General features: G+C 39.7%; 1 protein-coding gene across 10 annotated transcripts in view; it reads right to left on the reverse strand.

Moving 5' to 3' along the window:
* LOC138060925 (SHC-transforming protein 3-like) overlaps positions 1-21,550 on the reverse strand; it is a 103,787-nt gene that overhangs the window by 54,718 nt on the left and 27,519 nt on the right. The window contains exons 1-4 of one of the 10 annotated variants that reach the window (XM_068924483.1): positions 14,408-14,595; positions 13,658-13,772; positions 12,422-12,576; positions 12,123-12,284 (exon numbers count right to left, since the gene is read on the reverse strand). In XM_068924483.1, the coding sequence (XP_068780584.1) occupies positions 12,123-12,272 (150 nt within the window). In that variant the 5' untranslated portion in view covers positions 12,273-12,284; positions 12,422-12,576; positions 13,658-13,772; positions 14,408-14,595. The other 9 variants (XM_068924485.1, XM_068924484.1, XM_068924479.1 and 6 more) reach the window with 9 other exon arrangements.

Raw genomic sequence — 21,550 nt, forward strand, 5'->3', positions numbered from 1 at the left:
CAATAACTGGCTTCTGTAGCATACAAATACTTTCAAAGGTCCCCTATATATGCAGACTTTAATGATTAACCGGTGATTGCTAGTCTATTTTTTCAACGAGCTGTCATATCCTATTTGAACGCAAGGCTGTTTCGTACAACTGGACTAATAAAGGGATGCAGGAGGCATGTATTAAGAAAATAAACACATGTATTTTGTCTATGAGCTCAAAATCTCCCAGGCATCACCTCTAAAGCATGCTATACACTTATATAAGTCTATTTGTTAATTGAAGTATTATTTTAGCATAATTCACTACTATTTTGGCAAAGTGTGACATTTACAATGCATTGCTTCTCTATTTTGTGCTTTGAACTGAATGCTTGGATTTCCAATAATGGGAATGCTGCTAAAATTATGCTATTAAAGTCTCTTGGAAAAAGAGGTAAGCTTCACGAGCTCTTGATTTAATTATCACAGTAGAGTTATACAACATTTTCGTAAGGGACTGCAGGGAAATAAGACTTTCTCTGTGCATCGGTGCCTTGATATATTTTGATTCACTGCACCAAACAGTAACAGTGTTTGTTTAGCATCCAGAGTACAAAATAGTAAAAAGAAAGGTCACGTTTTAAAATTTTCACTGCGTGACTGTGAGTCACTGTAGATTTGCTAGATGTCTAGCTTTTAATCATTTAAATCCTTTCACACTGAATTTCCTAAAGATTTTCATACAGGTTTTTCAGCCATAACTAAAGGGAGATTGACTTCCAGAGGGATTCCGGCATCAACTGAAAAGCAAACTGTCTGGCATTCACTAATTAATACTGAAAGACTGGGAAACTTTTTCACCTAAGTAAGTTCACTTTATGACTAACCCGCTGCTTTCTACACAAAGAAAGGCAGCTTTTTCGTTCCATTTTATGATTTTTTTCTCACGTCAAGTTGTTTAAATGATAAAGATGAATCAATCTTCCTTAACATAAAAAAAATCTTTTTTTATATACATATATATACATACAGCTGGAAGTGCTATATACTGACTTCATGCATATAGAAATATACAGTGTCACTGCTGTTAAGAAAGCCTATCAAAAATCTTAAAAGGGTAACCAAAAGCTATTTTATTCTCCTTTCTGAAATGCAGTATATACATCATTATAACTATTTGAATGTTTTGGTGGACAGCCACAGATCTCTTATTACTAAACTGACATGCATGTTTATATCTAAGAAGATACCAAGATTTGCCAACACTCTTACAGAGCTGGAAATTGCTTTTTCCTTTTCTTCCCCACATGGAGATCAGAAAATCTACCAAATCCTTCGTCAGTAGCTAGGGATTCCTGGAAACAAGGAGGCCGTGAAGACTCTGAACACCTCCTCCTGTTGCTGAGAGCAGTGCACTGGCAAAAGAAAATATACCCGTGTGCCACAGATATCAGGACATGATAGAAGGTAACAAAATGTCACACAATACTTTCTATGTCTGTTAACATGACTCTCAAGCACGATTAAGATTATGGTTACTGAGTATTATCATGTGTTGGGGAAAGAGATCTGAAGAAAAGCTATGCAACACCCTAGAATATTTTCACCATACGTGCAAGCACAGTTTCCCTCTATTGCTAGAATGTTTTTTCACCTGATCTTGCTGGAAGAAACTAGAATTTAAGGCCTGCCCTACATTTCCTGCATAGGAGTTACAGACATGAGTAGCTGTGGAAATTTCATATAGCACAAGAATAGGGGGCATCTTATCAGTAAGAAAAGAAAAAAGTCTATCCCATAAACCTCCTGAAGAAAAGAAGTTCATACCAAGCGGGATATGTCTACTGTTCTCAATCTCTTAGATATTAATAGTGATGTGAGTGATTTTACATCTGTCCCCTGTGAAAACGTTCTAGCAAAATCACACAATCTACTCACATGATAATCATTCAGGACGCCTTTAAAAAAAGGCCAATGATTCAGCCAGGGGAAGAGGAATACATTTTCTCTTACCCTGAAAAACAATTTCTTTAAGTCAATTGTAAGATCTCACTTCTTGCTAGTATGGGAAAAGACACTACTGGGAAGTAAATTTTGTTTTGGATAATTTTCTGATCTCCATCACAAATGGAGTTGAAAACAACACACCTTAAAAATAAAGATCTGTTTCTTATTTCTTACTCTTGTGTGCATGAATTAAGATTGCCAACACCAAGCTCAAAAATATTCATGTAGTACAGATGCTAAATACATTCAGCTTTCACAAGATTCCACAAAAAAGATCAGTAGCTTTTCACCTACAATATTCCTTATGTTTTTGGTTTTTTTTACATATACATGTTTTGCATGCAAAAACTCAGAAATGCTAGAATTCAAAATGCACGTATTGGACAATCATTTATCCTATTATTATTAACGCAAACACATTTTGCATTATGCCTCAATTCTTGCATGTGCAAGTGTTTTAGTAAAAAACAGACTGGATTTGCAAAAACTTTAGTTCAATACTTTTTACGTGTAATTTTCAAGGTATATAAGGTAGGGTGAACGTTCGTTATTATAGCATGGTATCAACCAATGTGGACAGTTCTTTACAGTATGCATTGCTGTATCATAATTGAATTCTTTCATCTTCACTGGTGCATACTTTAATTCAGAGAACATTTTCCAGACTATTTTGTTTGCTACCTAGAATATCCAATAAGATACGTTTCCTTTAAAAGCACCATGCAGATCAGCTCTAGCAGCTTATGTTCTGCATCAGAATTCCTTGAACACAAACATGCAAAGGCTTCTGCAGCCAAAACATTTTGCTTGAATAGTGGAAAATCGCAATTAGATATTCAAAGCCATAAATACGAACACTGTAGCTGGAATTATCTATTATATTATTTATGTTACCTTAGACATCGAGTAGAACTGCTTGATGATGAGTATTACTTACTGAAGCACAGAACCAGAAGAGAGACGTTCTAACAGGTGCTTTCCCACTAAGCTGAATATAAACCCGTGCTAAGTATCTGTAAGGCTACACCAACACGCTTTCAAACTTGTACATTTGAAGGTGTGATTTAGGAAAGATACTATCAGTGTTACCACTGAAAATCTGAATTATACAGGGAGGGAGAGAGAGAGAGTCCTTTGCTTTATGTCAGTGCTACATGTGCCCCTATTCCTTATCACAAGAGTCTAGCAATTAGAATGTATCTTTTTCCTGAAACTTTATCAACCCAGTAAATTAAAGAGGCTTTCTCTTTCTTGTGCTTAAGTATCAGTTATCTGTGTTTGCAGTAAGAGAGTCCAAAATATCACCTGCGAAGTGGAAGATGGAGGAAGCAAGGACAGAGAGACATCATGGGCTCAATTGAAAGCACGAAAAATCTGTAGAAGGTCCCCTTGCAGCACAAAGGCTGTAAAGACTCCTAGAAAACAATCCCCGAGGCAGTGGGGGCTCCAACAGACCCCAATGGCCCTGACCACCTTGCCTAGGACCCCCACCCACCCCATGTCAGCTCAGGACAGGCACCCTCAGCTCCCAGCTTGTGCCTCTCATGCAGCTGCTCCGCTGCTGTTGCTCCCTGACGAAAGTAAATATCTTGCAAGAAGGGGTTCATTAGACATTTCTATTCACTTAGTGCTCTCTGCTTATTTTATGACTATAGCATTTGTTTTTAAGAGGTCCAAAATGGCAGAAAGATACACCTTCAACAGTCAATATTTTAAATTTTCTCTTCCAGTGTGTGCCTGCTTCATGTGCAGACCATTTATCCAGTGTAACTATTGCCTTAATAAAAGAATGATTACAGAACAGTGTGAAATCGAGGGGTAATCTACAAATACATAGCATTGTAAGTAGCCTCAGCCTTGTTTTAGCTTGAAAAATCTGCCCCACTAAACTCTATAGGATTAGCCTCAATTCTAGTTCTTCAGACATCTCTCATACAACTTACTAGAGCCTAGCCTCCGTACCTAGGATTAAGTAACCTGAACTGTTATTCGCAACACTGATTTAAAAAATATACTCATAAATACTGCTAACCACAGGCTAACAGAATATACCAGACTAAGACTCTAAAATGGACAACACTTATCCTGTATCTCGCTGTATCCAAGACATTCCCCATGACTTTGATCCACTAAAGTATCCATATATGATATTAACTTTGAGGGTGAACAACTTACTGCCTTTTATGAAACACTTTTCAGGTATGTATTTAATAGGGAATCTTTCCTTCTCTCTGCCTGCTATGACATGCACCGTGTGCTGGGTGATCTTCTTGGACTACTGCTACAAGAGCATCACAGAAGCCCATAATTCAAAGGTAAGGTCTGCTTAGCTGGGCAAAGTTGTTTTTTTGTCTCTCCAAAATTTCTACTACACTTTCTGCTAAAAATATGCTCAGCTTGCAAATTAAAAAGATATCTTCTGATTTGCCAAGTCTGCCTACTCAGTTGGAGACCTGGGAGCCTGGAAATCAATTTTTTTCCCTCACCATCAGTACCAGCATTCACATTTTACAAACTAATTTAGCCCTTCAGGGAAGGGAGAACGTGCTTGGCTGGAGCCCCATTCACAATAGCCCTTTGCTCTAGCGGCTTTGAAGAGCAGAGTGTGGCCTGGTGGAAGAGCGCTCCGCTAAGCCTTGCATACATGTCGTGCAAGTCTCTGGCAATAACTTCCTGCATAACCTCGAGCAAATCACTTAAACCCTCTAAGTCTTTATTTCCTCTTCAGTAAAATCGAAAGACTGATACTTTGCATTATGTAGTACTCTGTATTGAAGCCTGTGAACAAACTTCTGTACTTTGTAAAGCACTAAGATCTATTAACAATAAGCATTCCATACAAGGTTGGTATTACTATTATTATTATTAACCCTACAGTAGAGTGAGCTAGACTTCATTGCCTTCTTAACACTGCTGAAGTGCTGTAAGAGAGACAAGTTCAGCAGAGCTGGTAGCGCAGTTTGGTTTCATACCAGGTCTTTGGTCAAAAATCTTCAATACTGATGATTTTTAGCATTCCTGAAGCAGTTAGGATAACAATCATCTAGGAACAGATTCATACCAGGGAGTGCCTTCATAGTTTCTGTCTCCGGTCCCAGAAAAGGCTTTGAGTAGGTTCAAAACACTTGGCTGAGGTTTTCAACAGCTTATTGTAATGTTCGTAGTGCAGCTTCACACTTAATTATTTCTGTGCGGAAGGAGACTCTCCACAGTTTATCTGCTTGGCCTTTTCTCTCCATTCCTGCTCAGACTTTAGAAAAAAAGTAACTAAAAATGGATAAGACTGTATCATCTGCACTCAACCAGTGGTGGTAAAACATGGCACCTGCATTCGGTGGCGAGACGGGTATTTCTGAAACATTCTCACCTCTGGGGAAGTTAAGGGTGGAAGGTACCTTTAAAATTTCCTGTGGTTACTTAAAGACGTTTGTCTATAAGAAAAAAGAGGGCTCTGTTTCTGATAATAACTTTGTCAGAGCTATACAGCGTCACACGTTAGTGAAGATGCTGGTTTCCAGTAAGACATGCACTCCTTTGTATAATTTCTATGCTAATAAAGCCCAGAAATGGGAATAAAGGCATGTTAGTAAAATAGCATATCTACAGGAAGCCTAATGGTGCTGAGCAGTCTCCAAGATAGGATTTTCCTTTCTTTTTCAGTCTTGTCCTTATTATTTCTGGTATTTGGTTAATTTATGCATCCAATTTCAGGAACTACTCTGAGATAATAATAAAGACAAAACAGAAACCCTTGTATCAACAAACATAATGTGATGGTGCTACAGAAATAAGGCCTAGTTCATTTTTTCTGTTTATCTCACACTATTTTCTTTGCAACTCCCTGCACTGCCTTTGATTTATTTTTATCTCCATCCTTTTGCTTACCATTCTTGGATAATTTCAAAGGCTTTTTTCAGTCTTTTTAAACTTTCAGTCACGACTTGAATTTTCAGAGCCAACCTTTTGAGACTAAAATCTTTTCTGACCCTATGAAAAGCTTATTCGAAAAATCTAAGGGAATAACTACCATCTTATCAGTCTGATTAAACAAACACTTCAGATTACCCTCATTAAATTTTCTTCCGATCTCTCCCTAAAAACACATGATGACTGGAATAAGGTTGCAGTGGGTCCCATCCTTTATGCCCATCACAGCTGAGATGGATAGACCCTGCCTCAGATCTGGCTGAAACAGCCAAAGCCAGCACCAGGTCAAATGTTATGGCAAATATACAGAAACACAAAGAATATGAATATCGCATGATTGCACAGGACCACACAAAAGCAGTCCTGAGCCCTTTTTCCTCTATGCCTCCGGAATTTGTTTCATTGCTTGGGAGGATATATCACCCTGAAAAGGTGTTGGAAGCTGGGAAGGCACCAGTTCTCTGAGACACTGTCCCATGCCAGATCTGCACGTGTCCCATTTCAAACATCAAAAATATTTAATGCTGATACTTCGTGCATTCACTTCAACTTTCTGCTGCGCAATGAAGTCAGGCTATAAAGAAAGTATAAATGGGGTGTTAATGGAAACAAGTTTTCTCAAAGGGTCATGCTGCTAACGGACAAAGAAGTGCCCAGGCAGGGCAGCAGCAGCAAAGAAAGGCATGAGTTTTCCCAGCAGATCCTAGCCCATCCATATGTTCTCTGTAGTGGAAGATATTTACACTGGGCACATGGTATTCTTCCTATAGCCGACATTTGAAAGCAAATAAAGAAACCAACAATCCAATTTCCAAGTTAAAAAAAAAAAAAAAGAGAAAGAAGGAAAACTGACTGAATGCAGTTTTACTTCCTAAATGGATCAGCTAAACTTATCTAGGGATTTTGTAACTTTAAATAACTAGTAGGACTGTATCATTTTTCCTTTAAAAAAATACAGCTGTGATTTTACTCTTCAAATCAACATTAACAGGGCCCAAATTGTACCACTTACAAAATAACCTTAGGTATGGAAATTACATCAAAGCTTCCAGGGCATTTTGCAAATGCTCATACTGCAAACCAGACATTCATGTTGAGAATTTGATCCTTCAGCACTAAAATCATTGCTTTTTCTGAACCGTCTGCAACTGTATAGTAATAACACTTGATTCATATAATTAGAATCATATTATAATTAAAGATCCTCCTGTATGATTTCTGCACACAGGATCCGATTTAAGTTCCGTGAGAAACTCTCTTCTAACATTAGTGGGCTGCAAAACAGGCCCACAGTGTTTCAGACTGAGGGAGCTCCGAAAAGGGACTGTGAACTGAACAACAAGCGTCAGTATCATTCATTTAGAGCCTAAATGGCAGCGAAAGCAAATGTGAAGGCTACTAAGTGATTGCAAAGGAATATGGCATACAAGGAGGAATGAGCTGCTAAAAGCAAAGCTGTTTTTTTACTTATTTTTTTCTCTCTTGCCTAACCAAATGCATGCAGGCAGTTTTAATATCCAAAGGGATAAGCCAGTTTCATGGTTCTCTGAACCCCAGCTCAAGGACTTTGGGTACTTGGGTTGGGGACAGCAGAATCTGAACTAAAGGATGAGCATTCAGTCCTGTTATTACCGTTATTACCACTTCTTAAACACGCAAACCTCACAACAACCAGGATGCTTTGGAACTGTGTTCCTGGTTATTTGAATCCCATGCACAAAAACCGACCGAGCAGGTTTTTACTCAGGCTGTTTCAGTTTGTCAGTGGCAAACCACTCATACTGCTGCAACTTGACTGATAAAAGCAGGAATTTAAATCTGATCCCCTCTCCCTCCAAAAAGGTATCAATTTTTCTGCAAAGAAGAAGAAATATTTAGCGTCAATCAAAAACCAAGAGAAACTAGAAAGTCCTGCTGTAATGTTACTATTTAAAAAAAAAATGCGTAGACCGTAACATTGACTTCATTTAAAGAGCTAAGAAGGAAGCAAGAAAACCTTTTTCTTTTTTATATAGGATGCCGCGGCCACCTTTCAAAGAGGCAGACAACGAGCACTACCACTAAGCCACAGAGCTTTGGTATTTTGCTCTTACTGTATACCAGCAACAAATCAGTTCTGGTTAGGACAGAAGAAAAAAAGAGAAGCAGCTTCCAGGGAGCTCCGAGGTCTTCTACGGGAAGGCCGCAGATGGTGCCGCTTCTACCATGTTAACTCCATTCAAGGCTGTGCTTCCTGGTTGGGGTTAGCCATCAAAGAGAAAAGTCATTCTGTAAATTCACTCTCTACTTGCAGAGATCTGCTAAAATCATGCACGTCCTGCTCATGCGCTGGAGGGAGTACTACAGTGCAAAATAAAAGGGCGCAATAAGAGCATGTAACACAATAATTCTGTTAATCCTTGAGCACATACCTAACTTTCAGCATAGGAGTAGTCTCAATTATTTCAACGAGAATATTCCTGTAAGCAGTGTCAGGCAGAAATGTTTGCAGAACTGAAGCCTCCACTTCGTGATGTATTCAAACAGCTTCACAAAAGATGTCAGTTTGCCTCATCAGATGTAAAAAGCTGTTATCCCCCCCGCCAAGACATGAAAGCGTTAAAATGTTAAAGAAATAATTGCACCTAGGCATTATACTCTTTAGATAGATACTTTGCTATAACCTTAATTATTTAATACGCTCTTTCATTGAAATATTATTTGCCTGGCTTAGGGTGCTCCTTTTAAGTGAAGTTCTTTCTCCTCCTATTTCTCAGATGATATCTTTGTACCTGTTTTTAATACTACATTTACACAGGTCTTGTCTATGCCACTGTCTTGTTTTTAAGACTGGTTATCTCTTTTGGATATGCTGTATATGGGGTTATAAATTATGCCATAGTGTTTCAGGTTTATTTAGTTTTAATCGCTGAAAGTCAGGGTTTTAAACTCATCAATACTTACAAGAAAACTTGACCACAGGTTATTTAAAGGCAGATGTATATTTGCCTCCTATCATGACTGTTCATTGTGCTCTTAATTAATCGTAACAAAAACTAAGTATCTCTGCAATTACTCAGTTAAACTCATCGGCAGACATTTATCATCGGAAACAAATGGATTTCACTGAAACATTTAACTACTGTTACATTACATAGTTTTATACGTTTTATTATATGTGTTTGTTTTTCTGACAACGTGATCATCTATAATCACTCTCTATAGTAATCTATTCCTCTATGGGGAAAATACTGAACTCCTGAATGACTTCTATCACTGCAAATCATTTCATTTTTCTCCATTAATCCCTAATTTGTTAAACTGTTCGGCAGTAGGGTCAAATAAAACATCAGTACCTCCCTGTTTCATGTCTCCTAATTTGGCCACGGCCAAAGTCTAATCTGCTACGCAATTAATTTTTTGTTTTTGTGAAGAATTTTTTCCAGCAAAAAAAGAAATACACAATGAAATCCATGGAAATCCAGGGAAAATAAAGACTACAGAAAGGGCCAGTAGTTTTACGGCTGAAAATAATTCTGTCGCAACAGATCATGATAATCAGATCACAATTCCTGTAGATTATAATCCTTCATCCATTTTTAAGCACCACAGTAACATTGCCCATTTAAAAAACGGTCAATATATGAATACAAAAGATGGGGACAGCAGTAAAGCCTAGCAAAAAAATTAATGACCACCAGCATCAGTGAGCAAAATGTCACTTTTCTCTTTTGCAATTCTTATTTTGTAAACCCCTGTGGATTCGGAAAAGAGAAACTTATGGAAAGAGTGTCATAAATACATTACGTACTTGTCATATATTGCCTGTAAGAACCTTGATGCTTTTACTTCAAGAGATTCCACTATCAATTATACCAAACTGCCCAGGAGTGACAGTTTACCCTGCCCCACAAATCATTTTCATGTTTTGAATGGGAACTAATGAGAAAATAGTAACCCAGTGCACATTTACACGCAAAATGAGAAAAGCTTTGCTGGTTAACAACAAATCTAATTTTGGTGTCATTTAACTAATGGCATATGGAATGCTCTGCAAGGCATATGGTACTAATTAAATATGGTACAAGTCCCCCAGATAGTCAATATAGCCATGAGGTATCTAAGGAATGTTTCCCTTCAGTGTACATTATCTATGTATCGATTTGATGGTCTGAATGCATAAAAGCCCTGGAACGAACAATGTTTAATGATGTGGGAACTGCACTTCTATTCTTATCTACGTGAACGCTGGCGTTGCTGAGGAAAATTCTGAGATACTTAATGAACAGGCAAATTATGAACTAAAGGGGATTGGTTTATTTTCATTCATACATTAGCCATTGATTTTGATATTGCTTTTTAACCTTTGTTTTGACATTTGCAGCACAGGTTTGTGACTCAACAGGCCAGAGACCAGTATGTTGAAGATATCACCCTATTTTGAATAGAAATGACAAACAGCAAGTTTCCATGAATTCCAACGACATGAAAAAAACCCTAAAGTGTAAGTTGTATAACGCTAACGATTCATTTTAAAAAGTCTAACATAATATTACCTACAAATATGGTTTCAAAATGGACACCAGCTGCACTAAGGGGTTAATTATTAACTTTAAATATAAGTCCACTTGTATTTAGCTTTCTCTTCTCCACTCACACATTTTGGCTTGCTCTAGCATACAGAGGGCCAACCAGTGAAAAATTAACTCAAGAAAATGAGTACTGTGCTTGCTCTGCTTCATAAGTATCACTTCAGGTAAAACAAACAGCAGCAGTGAATTCTCACAGTCATTATCTGCCTGCTTACAACGTCCTAAGCAAAACACAAAACAAAAAGAGCTGAATTTCCTGAGCTAATGAGAGAATGGTAAATGACCTTCTGTTAACCAGAATATCGCCGTGCAAAAGAACGACTGTCTCAGAACCACTGTATCTAGCATCAGTGGGTCATTTTTTTTCATCAAGACACTCCTCGAGCCGCTACAGAGCAGCAGTTTGTGCTCTGAAGGGCAGTGCTGACTCTCTGCTGTAGTTCCAGCAAATTTCCAGCTAGTAAAAAGATAGTACCTTTTGAGTAGAGCTTCGAACTGTCCGACTTACTCAATCTGCCACCACTTGCAAAATCTACCATCACCACTAACAGAAAGAAATGAAAACTGCTTCCTGCCTAGTGCACCAACTGTTAAATATGCACTCGGTTTCTCATAAGGAGACTTGAGAGAAATTCGGGAGAGTTAAGCAACAAGGCTGTCACCCAGTTTAAGGCATCCTGATATAAACTTCATGCTGCGACTTTTATCCCCAAAATAGGACGAGAAGAATAGATCTAAAATCTTGTTCATCGTCTGCTACAAAACAGTTTGACACTTAAGATACAGGAGCCACCAGGCAAATAAAACATGGTGACTTAAGAATGAATTCTGGACGATAATGTTATTTTTACACTTACTGCACACTAGGCTGGAAGGTGTAACCAGAATCTTACCTGACTACAAAAACACTGCACATACCCTGTTCTCAGAGGCTTGAATTTTACAGTTCATTTCAAAACACTTTCAAAATGCATGCAGAAATATTACCCTGGAAACTTTAGATTTGCTACTCTTGACATGCAGTGAACTGAAAAGAGCAATAACATTTAAGGTGGCTGAATCCCTGTTATGTAAAACAAGCTGCATTTTCCTGCTCTACCCACAACAGTATTTCTATTTGTGGAACAAGATAAGAATTGCGCTCTGTGCCTTACTGCTGTAAGATTTCAAATATAAATTCACTTTAAAAACACCCATGTCTTTAAAGATATTTTCAAACTGAAATATCGTGCATGATAAACAGGTCTTCACACACCAAGGTGTCTTTCTTTCCTCCTGTAGATTGCACCAGACATATTGAAAACCTATGTATCTGAGATATACACAGTATACCAGATAACACTGAAAACCTAAATTTAGAAGAAGGAAAAAAAAAACAACAAGTAAGGAAACCAGCTTTTAGCTTAAAAATAGTATTTTTACATAGCTGTAAAACATTATCTGCCCAATAGCCTGTTTGCAGGTTTGCTCTAATATAACAAATTAACACTGCTTTCCAACCCTGCCTTTCTGCATTTACATACCATGCATTATGCACAGAAAAAGGAGCATACAAATAGAGATCCTTTCAGCCTGCCTAGCCTGTCACCGAAACCAGCGGAGAATTTTTCATTGATAAAAACAGAGAATGGAAGAAATCAGACCAACCTTCACAATGTACGTCACACCAGGTCCCAGGATCTTCTCACTCGAGTGCAGCCATCCTCGAGAGGGTTTATTGACAAAGCTGCTACTTTGATTCCAGTCTTCACCTCCCGGGTGCATTTCCTCTGACCGTGTTTTTTTCCCCATACTCATCTTGCTCACGTCCTGCTGAGAACACGAAGTGGCAGAGACAAGGTTACATGTGTTGTCTGAAGCCCCTGCTGCCGAGCTAGAAGCACTCGAGCTTCCCTGCAACTTGGAGACAGCAAGCTCCTTTACTGCAGAGGAGAGGTTTTTGATACCCAAAAGGCTGCCTGTGTTAGAGAGTTTCAAGTGGGACACTTTATGGATGAGGGTGCACAGGGTGGTGGGTCCATCTTCTTGGTCCTTGCGGAGAACCTCTGGCGAGACCAGGTAGGAAGGTGCTGTTGAAGTCGTAGCAACTGCTGAAACCTTGCTGTTCATGGACAAATTGTGAATAAGATCATCAACTGATGTCACCGAATCATTCCTGAAGCGGTTATACTTGGTACGTTGAAGCATGCCCTTCTATCTGGTTTCCTGCATATGTTCTGGCAAATCTGATGCCAACGCAGGAGATGCCTGCGCTAACATAGCAGGCGATTCATAACAACACGGACGGACAACGAGATTTTAGGGTAAAAAAGCAAAGAGTTACAAGGAAGAACAAAAATACATATATTTTTAAGAAATTTCTTATGGTTCCACGTTAAGGTTGGGTGAAGTAACAGTTTTCTATGACAGAGATCCCAGTCCTGCTTAGAGCTGCCAACTCGCTCACAGCAAAAGCATGACTCACACAAATGAGAAGGACCCTTTTCAACAAAAGGCTCAGTGAACACTGCAAATCACTTCCTGTAGCAAAAAAAAAAAAAAGAAGGAAAAAAAAAACCATCCACCCACTTACAGCACACTAGCACCAATCAATTCTCAAATTTCCTTTTCCTATCTTCTCAAACAGATATTTCCTTCCAACCTTTCATTTTTTCCCCCCTCTTTTGGTACCAAAGGCAATTACCTCTAAAACTGAATTAATATCCTTTAAAAAACACCACACTCTATTCTTCTGTTTAAACGTTCTTCCACCTCACATATTTGTGAATTTATGAAGGAGACACAATTAGATATCAAATATCTGGATAATATTTACACATACACATTCCTCTTCCCCTCCCACTCCCCCCTCAGCAAAATATAGATACCTTTAAGGTTTTCAGAACACCTTAATGCACACAAGTGTTTTAAAAACAGATGACAGAACTAAAGAATATGCACATTTTCTTCCACAAAAGCAGCCTAACAGACTTAACAAGTGCCTTTGTGCCAATGCTGTTTCTCACGGAAACTATTACATCCAATTTTCGATACAGAAACAAATCCTTCTCCCCAGTTACTCCACAGCAACCTTCTTTTTCTCATGCAGAATTACATAAAGTACCTATGTGTGACGAAAAGTATTTTTCTGAGGTCCGACAACAGGCTTAAGAGATGTATTTTCTTTCACCACTGATACTCACTCCAAAGAAAGCTGTGAAATGGATCTTCAATTCAGTGGAATATTTGGTTTAATTCTGAAAAATTGAGAAATACTAGGAGAATATTAAAAAGTCCATGTAGTAGCAAACTGACGTCCTGCAGGGAAAAATAAAAAATGCACCAGCTCTTATTAAGCATAAATGTCAGCCACAAACACTCGATCTGAGGAGCAGCAAAACATGAACAAACTGGGTATTTCATTTCTCCTACATTTTGTCTGAAAAATACAAAATGTATATAGCATTGTGAAATACAATGCCCATCACAAGAGCCATATGGCTCCTTTCTATAAATTGATCTTCCTTGCAAAATATCTTTTGGATGCAGGACAATACACTGCATTGTAAACAAATTCAGATCAAAGAAGTTGCACAGTGCAAAGTTTTTTGTTTTTTTTTAAACAAATGACTAACTGCAGCACATTTAAAGGAAAAATCCAGTGGTATTCCCTCCCTCTCCCATGACTAAAGGCTGCAGTATATAAAGTGCAAATACACTAAAACAGCTTAAATACAGGTATTTAGTTAGTATATTTATGACACATTAAATTAAGCCAGCACCTCTTATCCCAGCAGTGATGAATAATGGCAATGTCCTAGTCAGTGTAAAAGCAGGTTTCTAGTGATCTGCGGAATAGCCTTTCATCACCACACTGCAAACCTGCTACAGCATCCACACAGCATTCATTCCTCTCTTCATCCTCCTAGCATAGCAACCGCAAATATACACACCATCGCTTATTTTTACTTGTCTCTACTGCCCAGAAAACCCTATCGCTCCCAAACGGGTCTCTTCGTTAGAAGCGGCTAGCGAAACTGCAAAATGTGAATGAGATTCTGTGCGTGTGAATGAAAGGGCTGGCTAGCATCCCCACATTTCTGTGAATGAAGCGAGGCCTCGCAGCCTCTGCCAGGCAATCCCTTGGGTGCTAACCAGCCCAGCCAATACCAGCCGGCTTTGATGACTCATTCAGCAAAGGCCTGCTAAATAGTGGAAGATCCCATTCCCATCACGGGCGGCAGCTTTTTCTGCAGCAACGCCAGCAAACCAAGCCAGCGGCACAGCGGCCGGCGACAGACCGCGCAGCCCCCGGGAAAGCTAAGGGGGCTGCCGGGGAAACGCGAGGGGTGTCTAACGGGGCAGCGAGCGAGAAAAACCACGGAGGCAACTCTGGGTTGCTCCCCGGTGCGTTCATTCAGCTGGTTCATTTACATCCAGGATGGGAACATGAATGTGCACATTTTGTTTGATGTTTGACTGCTCTGTATGCCTACCAGCAGATTCACAGATTTTACAGATTTGCATTCAGAGAGCTCTGATGCAAAAGAACTGCTTGAAAAAATGTGGGTACTTATTTGCCCCATTAGCACAGTGGATATTTAAAAATAGCAGGATCATCAATGCAGTGAAAGAGAGGCACAGGGAAAGCTAGAGGGTTAAAAGCTTCTCAGTGCACCAGCAGAAGGACTAATTTCTGACGCTCCTTTCCTGGCCCTAGAAATGCTACCAAGGTGTCCGATATCTTGAGCGCCTCTGAAAATCTGACAGTAGCTGTTGTAACAGAGTGGTAGCTGCTAAATTCCTGAATGCTTGAAATCTGCTGCTCATTTCAGTGTCTGATTAGAAATGGGTCTCCTTTCCGAATCTGGCCCTAAACTGACAGAAGTGGTCATTTGAAAATTTAGCCTTTTCTAGCTCTTGGACAAGATAAAAACTTCGCCCTACAGGCAGCAGGTCCAAATCCAACTCCAGGAAATAGGGAGCAAAATTAAGAGGTGTTGTAATAGCCATAAATTGCAATTAAAATTAGGATATAGTTACTTCCTCTCTTTGAATCTTTCCCTCTCTTTCAATGCCAGAGCGTTCAAAGGTCTCTGTGGATGTTTCCAATAACACTGTGGTAGCTTGCATGCATCCTGTGCCACGCTAGCCTTAAACTACTGAGCCTAGTTACTACTATTAGTAAGAGTTTGTCATAGCACTATTAACAGTAAGACATTCAATCTGCTATTTCCCTCCTATACCTCTCCCTGCATACTGCCCCTAATTCTCTCCTCTGTCCTGTCAGCATCATCTCCCACCCTAGTCTTTCTAACCCTCTTCAGGTTCCTCCCCAGCCATAAGCATTCCCCCTGAGCTGTACTGCTGCAACTACACTAGGTCAGCTAGTAAAGTGTATCCAAGCTAAAAACAAACCTTTTTTTCCCCCCTTCTTTGCAGGGATGCAAGCCCGACACACTGCCGCCATGAGTAATAAACGTTAAGGGAATAACGAGTCTGTGGTTGACTGGGTAACAGAACGGCAGGTAGAAATTCAGTGTTGATAAACGCAAAATAATACACAATCCTAACAATGCATGCACAATGAGGAGATACACGCTGTCTGACGCAGCACAGCAGGTCTTCTGAAGTATTAGTGATTTTGGCACCTTTGACTATGCCCCCCTTTTTGGAACTTTCCTCCACTGGTCTTTCAATTCTGCCTTCTTACGGCTTCTCCCCTCACCTGACTCATTTAGTGTCTCCTGTGACAGTTCTTCCTTTTTCCTCTCCGCGTAGCTCTCAAAGGCTTATCCTTAGCTGCCCCCTTTTTTTCCTTCTGCACTGTAACTACCCCCGCAGCCTGTATTTCAGAAAAAAGGAATTTTTGTTACCAGCAAAAGGGAGAAAAAGACAGATATCGGGGTGGCAGATTAGAGAAAGGAAAGAGGAGAAATAAAATGTCGGTCTCCACTTAGGGTAAGGGTCAAAAGGATAGATTGCTGATAACCATGAAGGTAGAAGGCAATGTCAACACACAAGCTAAACTGGATAACGTTTTGAGATCAACATAAAAAGTAAGAAGCTCTCCTGAATGTGGAAAAGGTGGTTTTAGAGCACCGTATTTAGAGAAATATTAACACATGATCACAATCAGAGAAAAAGATCTAATTCTGTTCGGTAAATGGTACTGTAGACAGTACCTTGGTAAATATGTAACTATAATATTTTGGTACATATGTACTGTAAACAACTAAGTGCTTAGGAACGGTTAAAAAGAGCTTTAAGGCCATCTGCATTTCAACAGCTCCTGCTCAGGGGTAGTACTATTGCTGTTGGACTAAACTGGACTTTAAAAAAAAATGTGCATGAGAAGACAATGATTCTGGAAGAAAATATTCCAAACAGATTCAGGTTTAGCAAAATTAGAAGGAACGGGGAAAACGTCAGACAACCTTAAGTACGGATGTCGCTATTGGTTCCACTGAGAACATACGAAAAGCAGTCACTGGGCCATCGTAGTCGAATTACCTTTTTACAACAGGACATAAACAACTAGTATTACCATGATTACTCTGTCAGGTAGATAGGATATTCTTCACACTGTCACCTGATAAAGACACAGTGATTAATGCTCTGTTTTGGCAAATTGTCTCGCAGAATTTTCAGTATCAAAATGGTCAATTCCTCGCATAGAAAGGCAGTATTTCGACAGCACAAAGGCCTCTAATATCCTGCTGGGACATAACTTCACTTGATTAGTTAATCAAGAAGGGAAAATACCACCCCTCTTTGCATGAGCTAGATATTTCCCAGAAATCTTTTACCTACCTATTAATCAGGCCTAATCCTGCTTTACTTATGTGACAACCTCAGCTGATATGGTTACAGACAAGCCAAAAAACCACTGCGACAAACCAGAAAGCATTATGACCTAATCTTCTTAAGAAGGTATGTAGCTATTTTAAGTAAAGACAAATTTGGGATAATTTTGACGTAGCTATTCTCTTTGTACGTACTTGATGTATCGTATTCTGTCTTCCTCTTCCTCTGATACACCTGCACACAGTGTTCGGTTTCAGGCCTTGATACCTTTCTGGAGGGAGAGGGGATCAGATTTAAATTCCTGCTTTTATCAGTCAAGTTGCAGCAGTATGAGTGGTTTGCCACTGACAAACTGAAACAGCCTGAGTAAAAACCTGCTCGGTCGGTTTTTGTGCATGGGATTCAAATAACCAGGAACACAGTTCCAAAGCATCCTGGTTGTTGTGAGGTTTGCGTGTTTAAGAAGTGGTAATAACGGTAATAACAGGACTGAATGCTCATCCTTTAGTTCAGATTCTGCTGTCCCCAACCCAAGTACCCAAAGTCAGACCTCAGTGCCTATAAAGCTAATACGGCATTACTATCCTATGCAAAGAAAACATAGGACAGTGTTTTCTCCTCCCCTCCCCGCCAGGACTGTAGCCCTTCCCTTGCAAAAAAAAGTGCGCTTTAACACCATTTTAACAAATTCTAGTTATTTCAGTGAAAAATTGCTGCAAATTTCCCTCATCTCCCTTTCGTTCTCACCCCATCTCTCTCCCGCGAGCACAGTTTTGCTGTTTCCGTGGCAACCTTATTGCTAAGGGTGGGCCCCGCCAGCACATGGGAGCATTATCCGCAGCTTTGCAAGTTATTCCTCCGGAAAACCACACTGGTGGAAATATTAGTGCTTAAAATCAGCGAAGATTAATCATGAATGATCAGCTTCTTAATCCGCAGCGGTGAAAACCTGTAAAAGCGTGCACAAATTTCTGTGGAGCTGCTCAGATTTTAAGGCAGAAGCTGACCCTGCACCAGCAGGCTGTTTTTCTGGTACTTGAAAACACTGAAACAATTTTGTCTAGAGACACTTTCATCCTGTGAAATACGACATGAAAAATTTGGGAGGAAATGAAACTTGTAACTCCTTGTACTCCATTAGTGGCTCCTGTGGGCCTACTGTTAAAAGTCAACATTTTATAAAAGTTCAGGGTAAAGATGGATCTGAACTGATAACCTGAAACGGAACATGACACTAAGCTCTTGCCCAGGCAGGATCAGACATGGAAGCACTTTAAAATGCGCAAACCAGCCCTAAATCAACTTTGTAGCATGGGACCTGCTCTTAACGAAAAACCAAATTTTTGTAGTAAATTCTTCCTTTCGCTACACTAACCCCTGAGGTGAGAAAGAAAAGCAGCAGCAATATAAAAGGGCTGTGTTTTCTAAGTACAGCTCACAGCTCTGCCATGTCTGCGTGCACTGCCCCCACCCGCCCTGGTCCTTTGTAGGACCCCACACCCAAGTGCCGCTCGAACGGCCGGGTATTTTCCCCCTCCCTAACAAGACCTGTAGATCCTGTGCCCTTTCCATTACTGTTTTTATAAATACTATTTTTCTTACTGCCAGCTGAGCCCATTTCTGTGAGTCTTTTGCTGTCCCATCGGTTTTTTGGGGTTTTTTTTCCCCCCCAACTCTTCCTTTTTCTGGTCAGGGCCGCTCAAGTTGCTATCCAAGCAATTTACCGTGCAACTAAGTGGAGTGTTTTACGTGAAGTGACCTACTTAAATCTGAGCAGCTTCCCTAATTTAACCATGGTAGAGACACAAGAAGCTCAGCAGCAATTGCTTCAAGCCAGTATTCCTCTCAAGCGACTGCAGGAAAATAGCTTGCGGAGATATGGACTTGAGGGGCCACGAGCTACCGCTCATCCTTCCTCTGTGCCAGGAGCCACAATCCAGCTGAAGCTTCACACTGGACAGGGGTTCTGCTTTCCCCTCAAATATTTCCCAGTCTTGTTTTCTTCCATTTCCACACACTGTTGCACAAGTGACAAACCGTACTATATAAATTACAGAATAACACACCATAATCTTCTCTCTGGCCCTGTGACGCACTCGTCCTGATGGAAATGACAGTTCTCCTGGGCATATACGTATTGATGTCCAAGTTTCTCTCCCTGCTGTAACTGTAGGAGATGGGCCAGGTGAACAAAGACTGAGAATGAGGATGTGACTTATGGATGAGGACACGGAAGCTGTCATTCTTCTACCATGAAACTTAGAAGCCAGAAGGCAAGAGAGCAATTAAAACCCAACAGTATAAAATTTGCTGGTGCTAATAACAAAAGTCCGTCTCTGAAACAGAGACAAATGAGAAATTCAGATAAATGTTTAATCTGTCCAAGGCAGAATTTTTTATTTTGAAAGAATTTAATTAGCAAATTTCAAGATTTGGAGGGGAACGTAGACAGCAACCTAGTTCATTGACAAATTATGCAAGGATGCTGTTGGCGGTCTGCTTATTGTTGAGGAACCAGGCAATTATGTGTTAGTCAGACCTACATCTTTTTGTTTGTAATTTATGAGATGCATTTAATAATTCAGTTGTTCTCTTTCCTACTTTGTAATAAGGTGTCTGTTTTTGTTCTATTTTCGTTTGCTTTCTTTTTCTTCTGTTTATAGCCTGTTTTCCTATGAACAGTTTGAAGGTTGCTTAAAAAAAAACTGTACGTGAAGTTTCCACTAGTTTTCCACTAGTTTCCCACTACTTTCAGTGGAAGCAGAATTTAATTGCAGATTTCTTAATTCAAATGCAAGTTTGGCAATTTTAATTGTTTCTGACTTTTTAATAAGATTTCCTAGGTAACCTTATAAAAATGTATAAAACAAACTATGAGGTGTAAGTTATTAAAATAACTACCGCTTGGAATGGCTACTTTAATAGTGGCCATTCAAAAAGTATTTGTACGTTTTTATGAACGTCTAAATAGTGTTGACATCTTTACAAACACATGAAGAATAGTATATTATATACACAGTATTCATCCAAATATGTTTTACCACCACTAGAAGATTTAAATCCAGTACCCACTCCTTCTTAGGATTGCTGAATACTGGTGAGAAGAACAACAATGAGAAGGATGATGACAATAATATCAGAACTAGACATATGTATTTTACAGCACTAACATAACTTCCCTAGGAGTTTCTCTGTATAGGCAGGCCCTAACATTTATAGAAACTCTTGTTTGCTGCATTGGCATCACATAGAGAACTGTGCAGTGCTCTTGCTATAGCTTTTTGAATGAACTGTAACTGTACTTTGTCTTAGTAGACAGCAGTCCATCAGAAGTATTGACCTTTCCTAAATCCATATGTTCTCCTCCTCTTATTGAAAGGGTATAATCCAAATGATGAGAAGAGAAAAGCAATAGATAGCATAAATGGGCATCTTTGTCTTATGCTGCACATCAGACAGAAATTCTGAACGCATGGGTAGATATTTGGTAGCAGCAGCAAGAATTGCTCAGGCTGCCCCTGCCCTCCTACTTTGCATCAACTTTGCTGTGGTGGCATAAGATGTTTATGCCATGGCACAGAGAACCAATAACTCAGAAAAAAATGGTCATTTTTTTCCGCCAGATCAGTTCTAGGCTCTGATTCGCTGAATAAAACATTGAACTGAACTGATTACCGATCACCACTTCTTCTGAAAGAATCCTGAAAATTCCTGAGTAGATGATAAATACTAACAGTACAGGGTTATTCGCAATAGTATTCTTCCAAGTGAATTCAGAACATGTGAGACTTCTGTATTATTGGTAAAGCTTCTTGGTGTGAGTCACTGTACGTGTTTGACGGGTGTCCAGGTCAGAGGAGCTCTCCCAGAAGTGTGTGAAGGGGAAAAAAGGTGCAACTGCTGGGGTTTGCGGAGAAATGAGTAGTCTGACTCTAGGGTCGCACCGTGCTCACTGCGACCTGTTGGGCTCTAGGGAAGCACCAGAGAAACGCCACTGGGAGAGACACTTGACTGTAGCTCCCGCTTCCAGAGGAGAGGAAGAGAGAAGGGACTGAAGCCACCACGTGGCCTGAAGGGGCCTCTTATGGCAATAAGTAACGCAAGCTAAAGCAGAAAGAAGAATCCTAATACCTGCCACTGAAAGCAGACAGACTTAGCAGTACCTCAGGGCAGCCACAGAATTGTTATCTCAAAGCAGTTCAGCAAGTTTAAGTGACAGCACATCTGACAGACTAACCAAACAGTACTACTATAATTAACACTTTGCATTGTATAAACGTTGATTGTCT

Source organism: Struthio camelus, chromosome W (assembly GCF_040807025.1).
Source record: "Struthio camelus isolate bStrCam1 chromosome W, bStrCam1.hap1, whole genome shotgun sequence".
In the NCBI taxonomy this organism is placed as follows: Eukaryota; Metazoa; Chordata; class Aves; order Struthioniformes; family Struthionidae; genus Struthio; species Struthio camelus.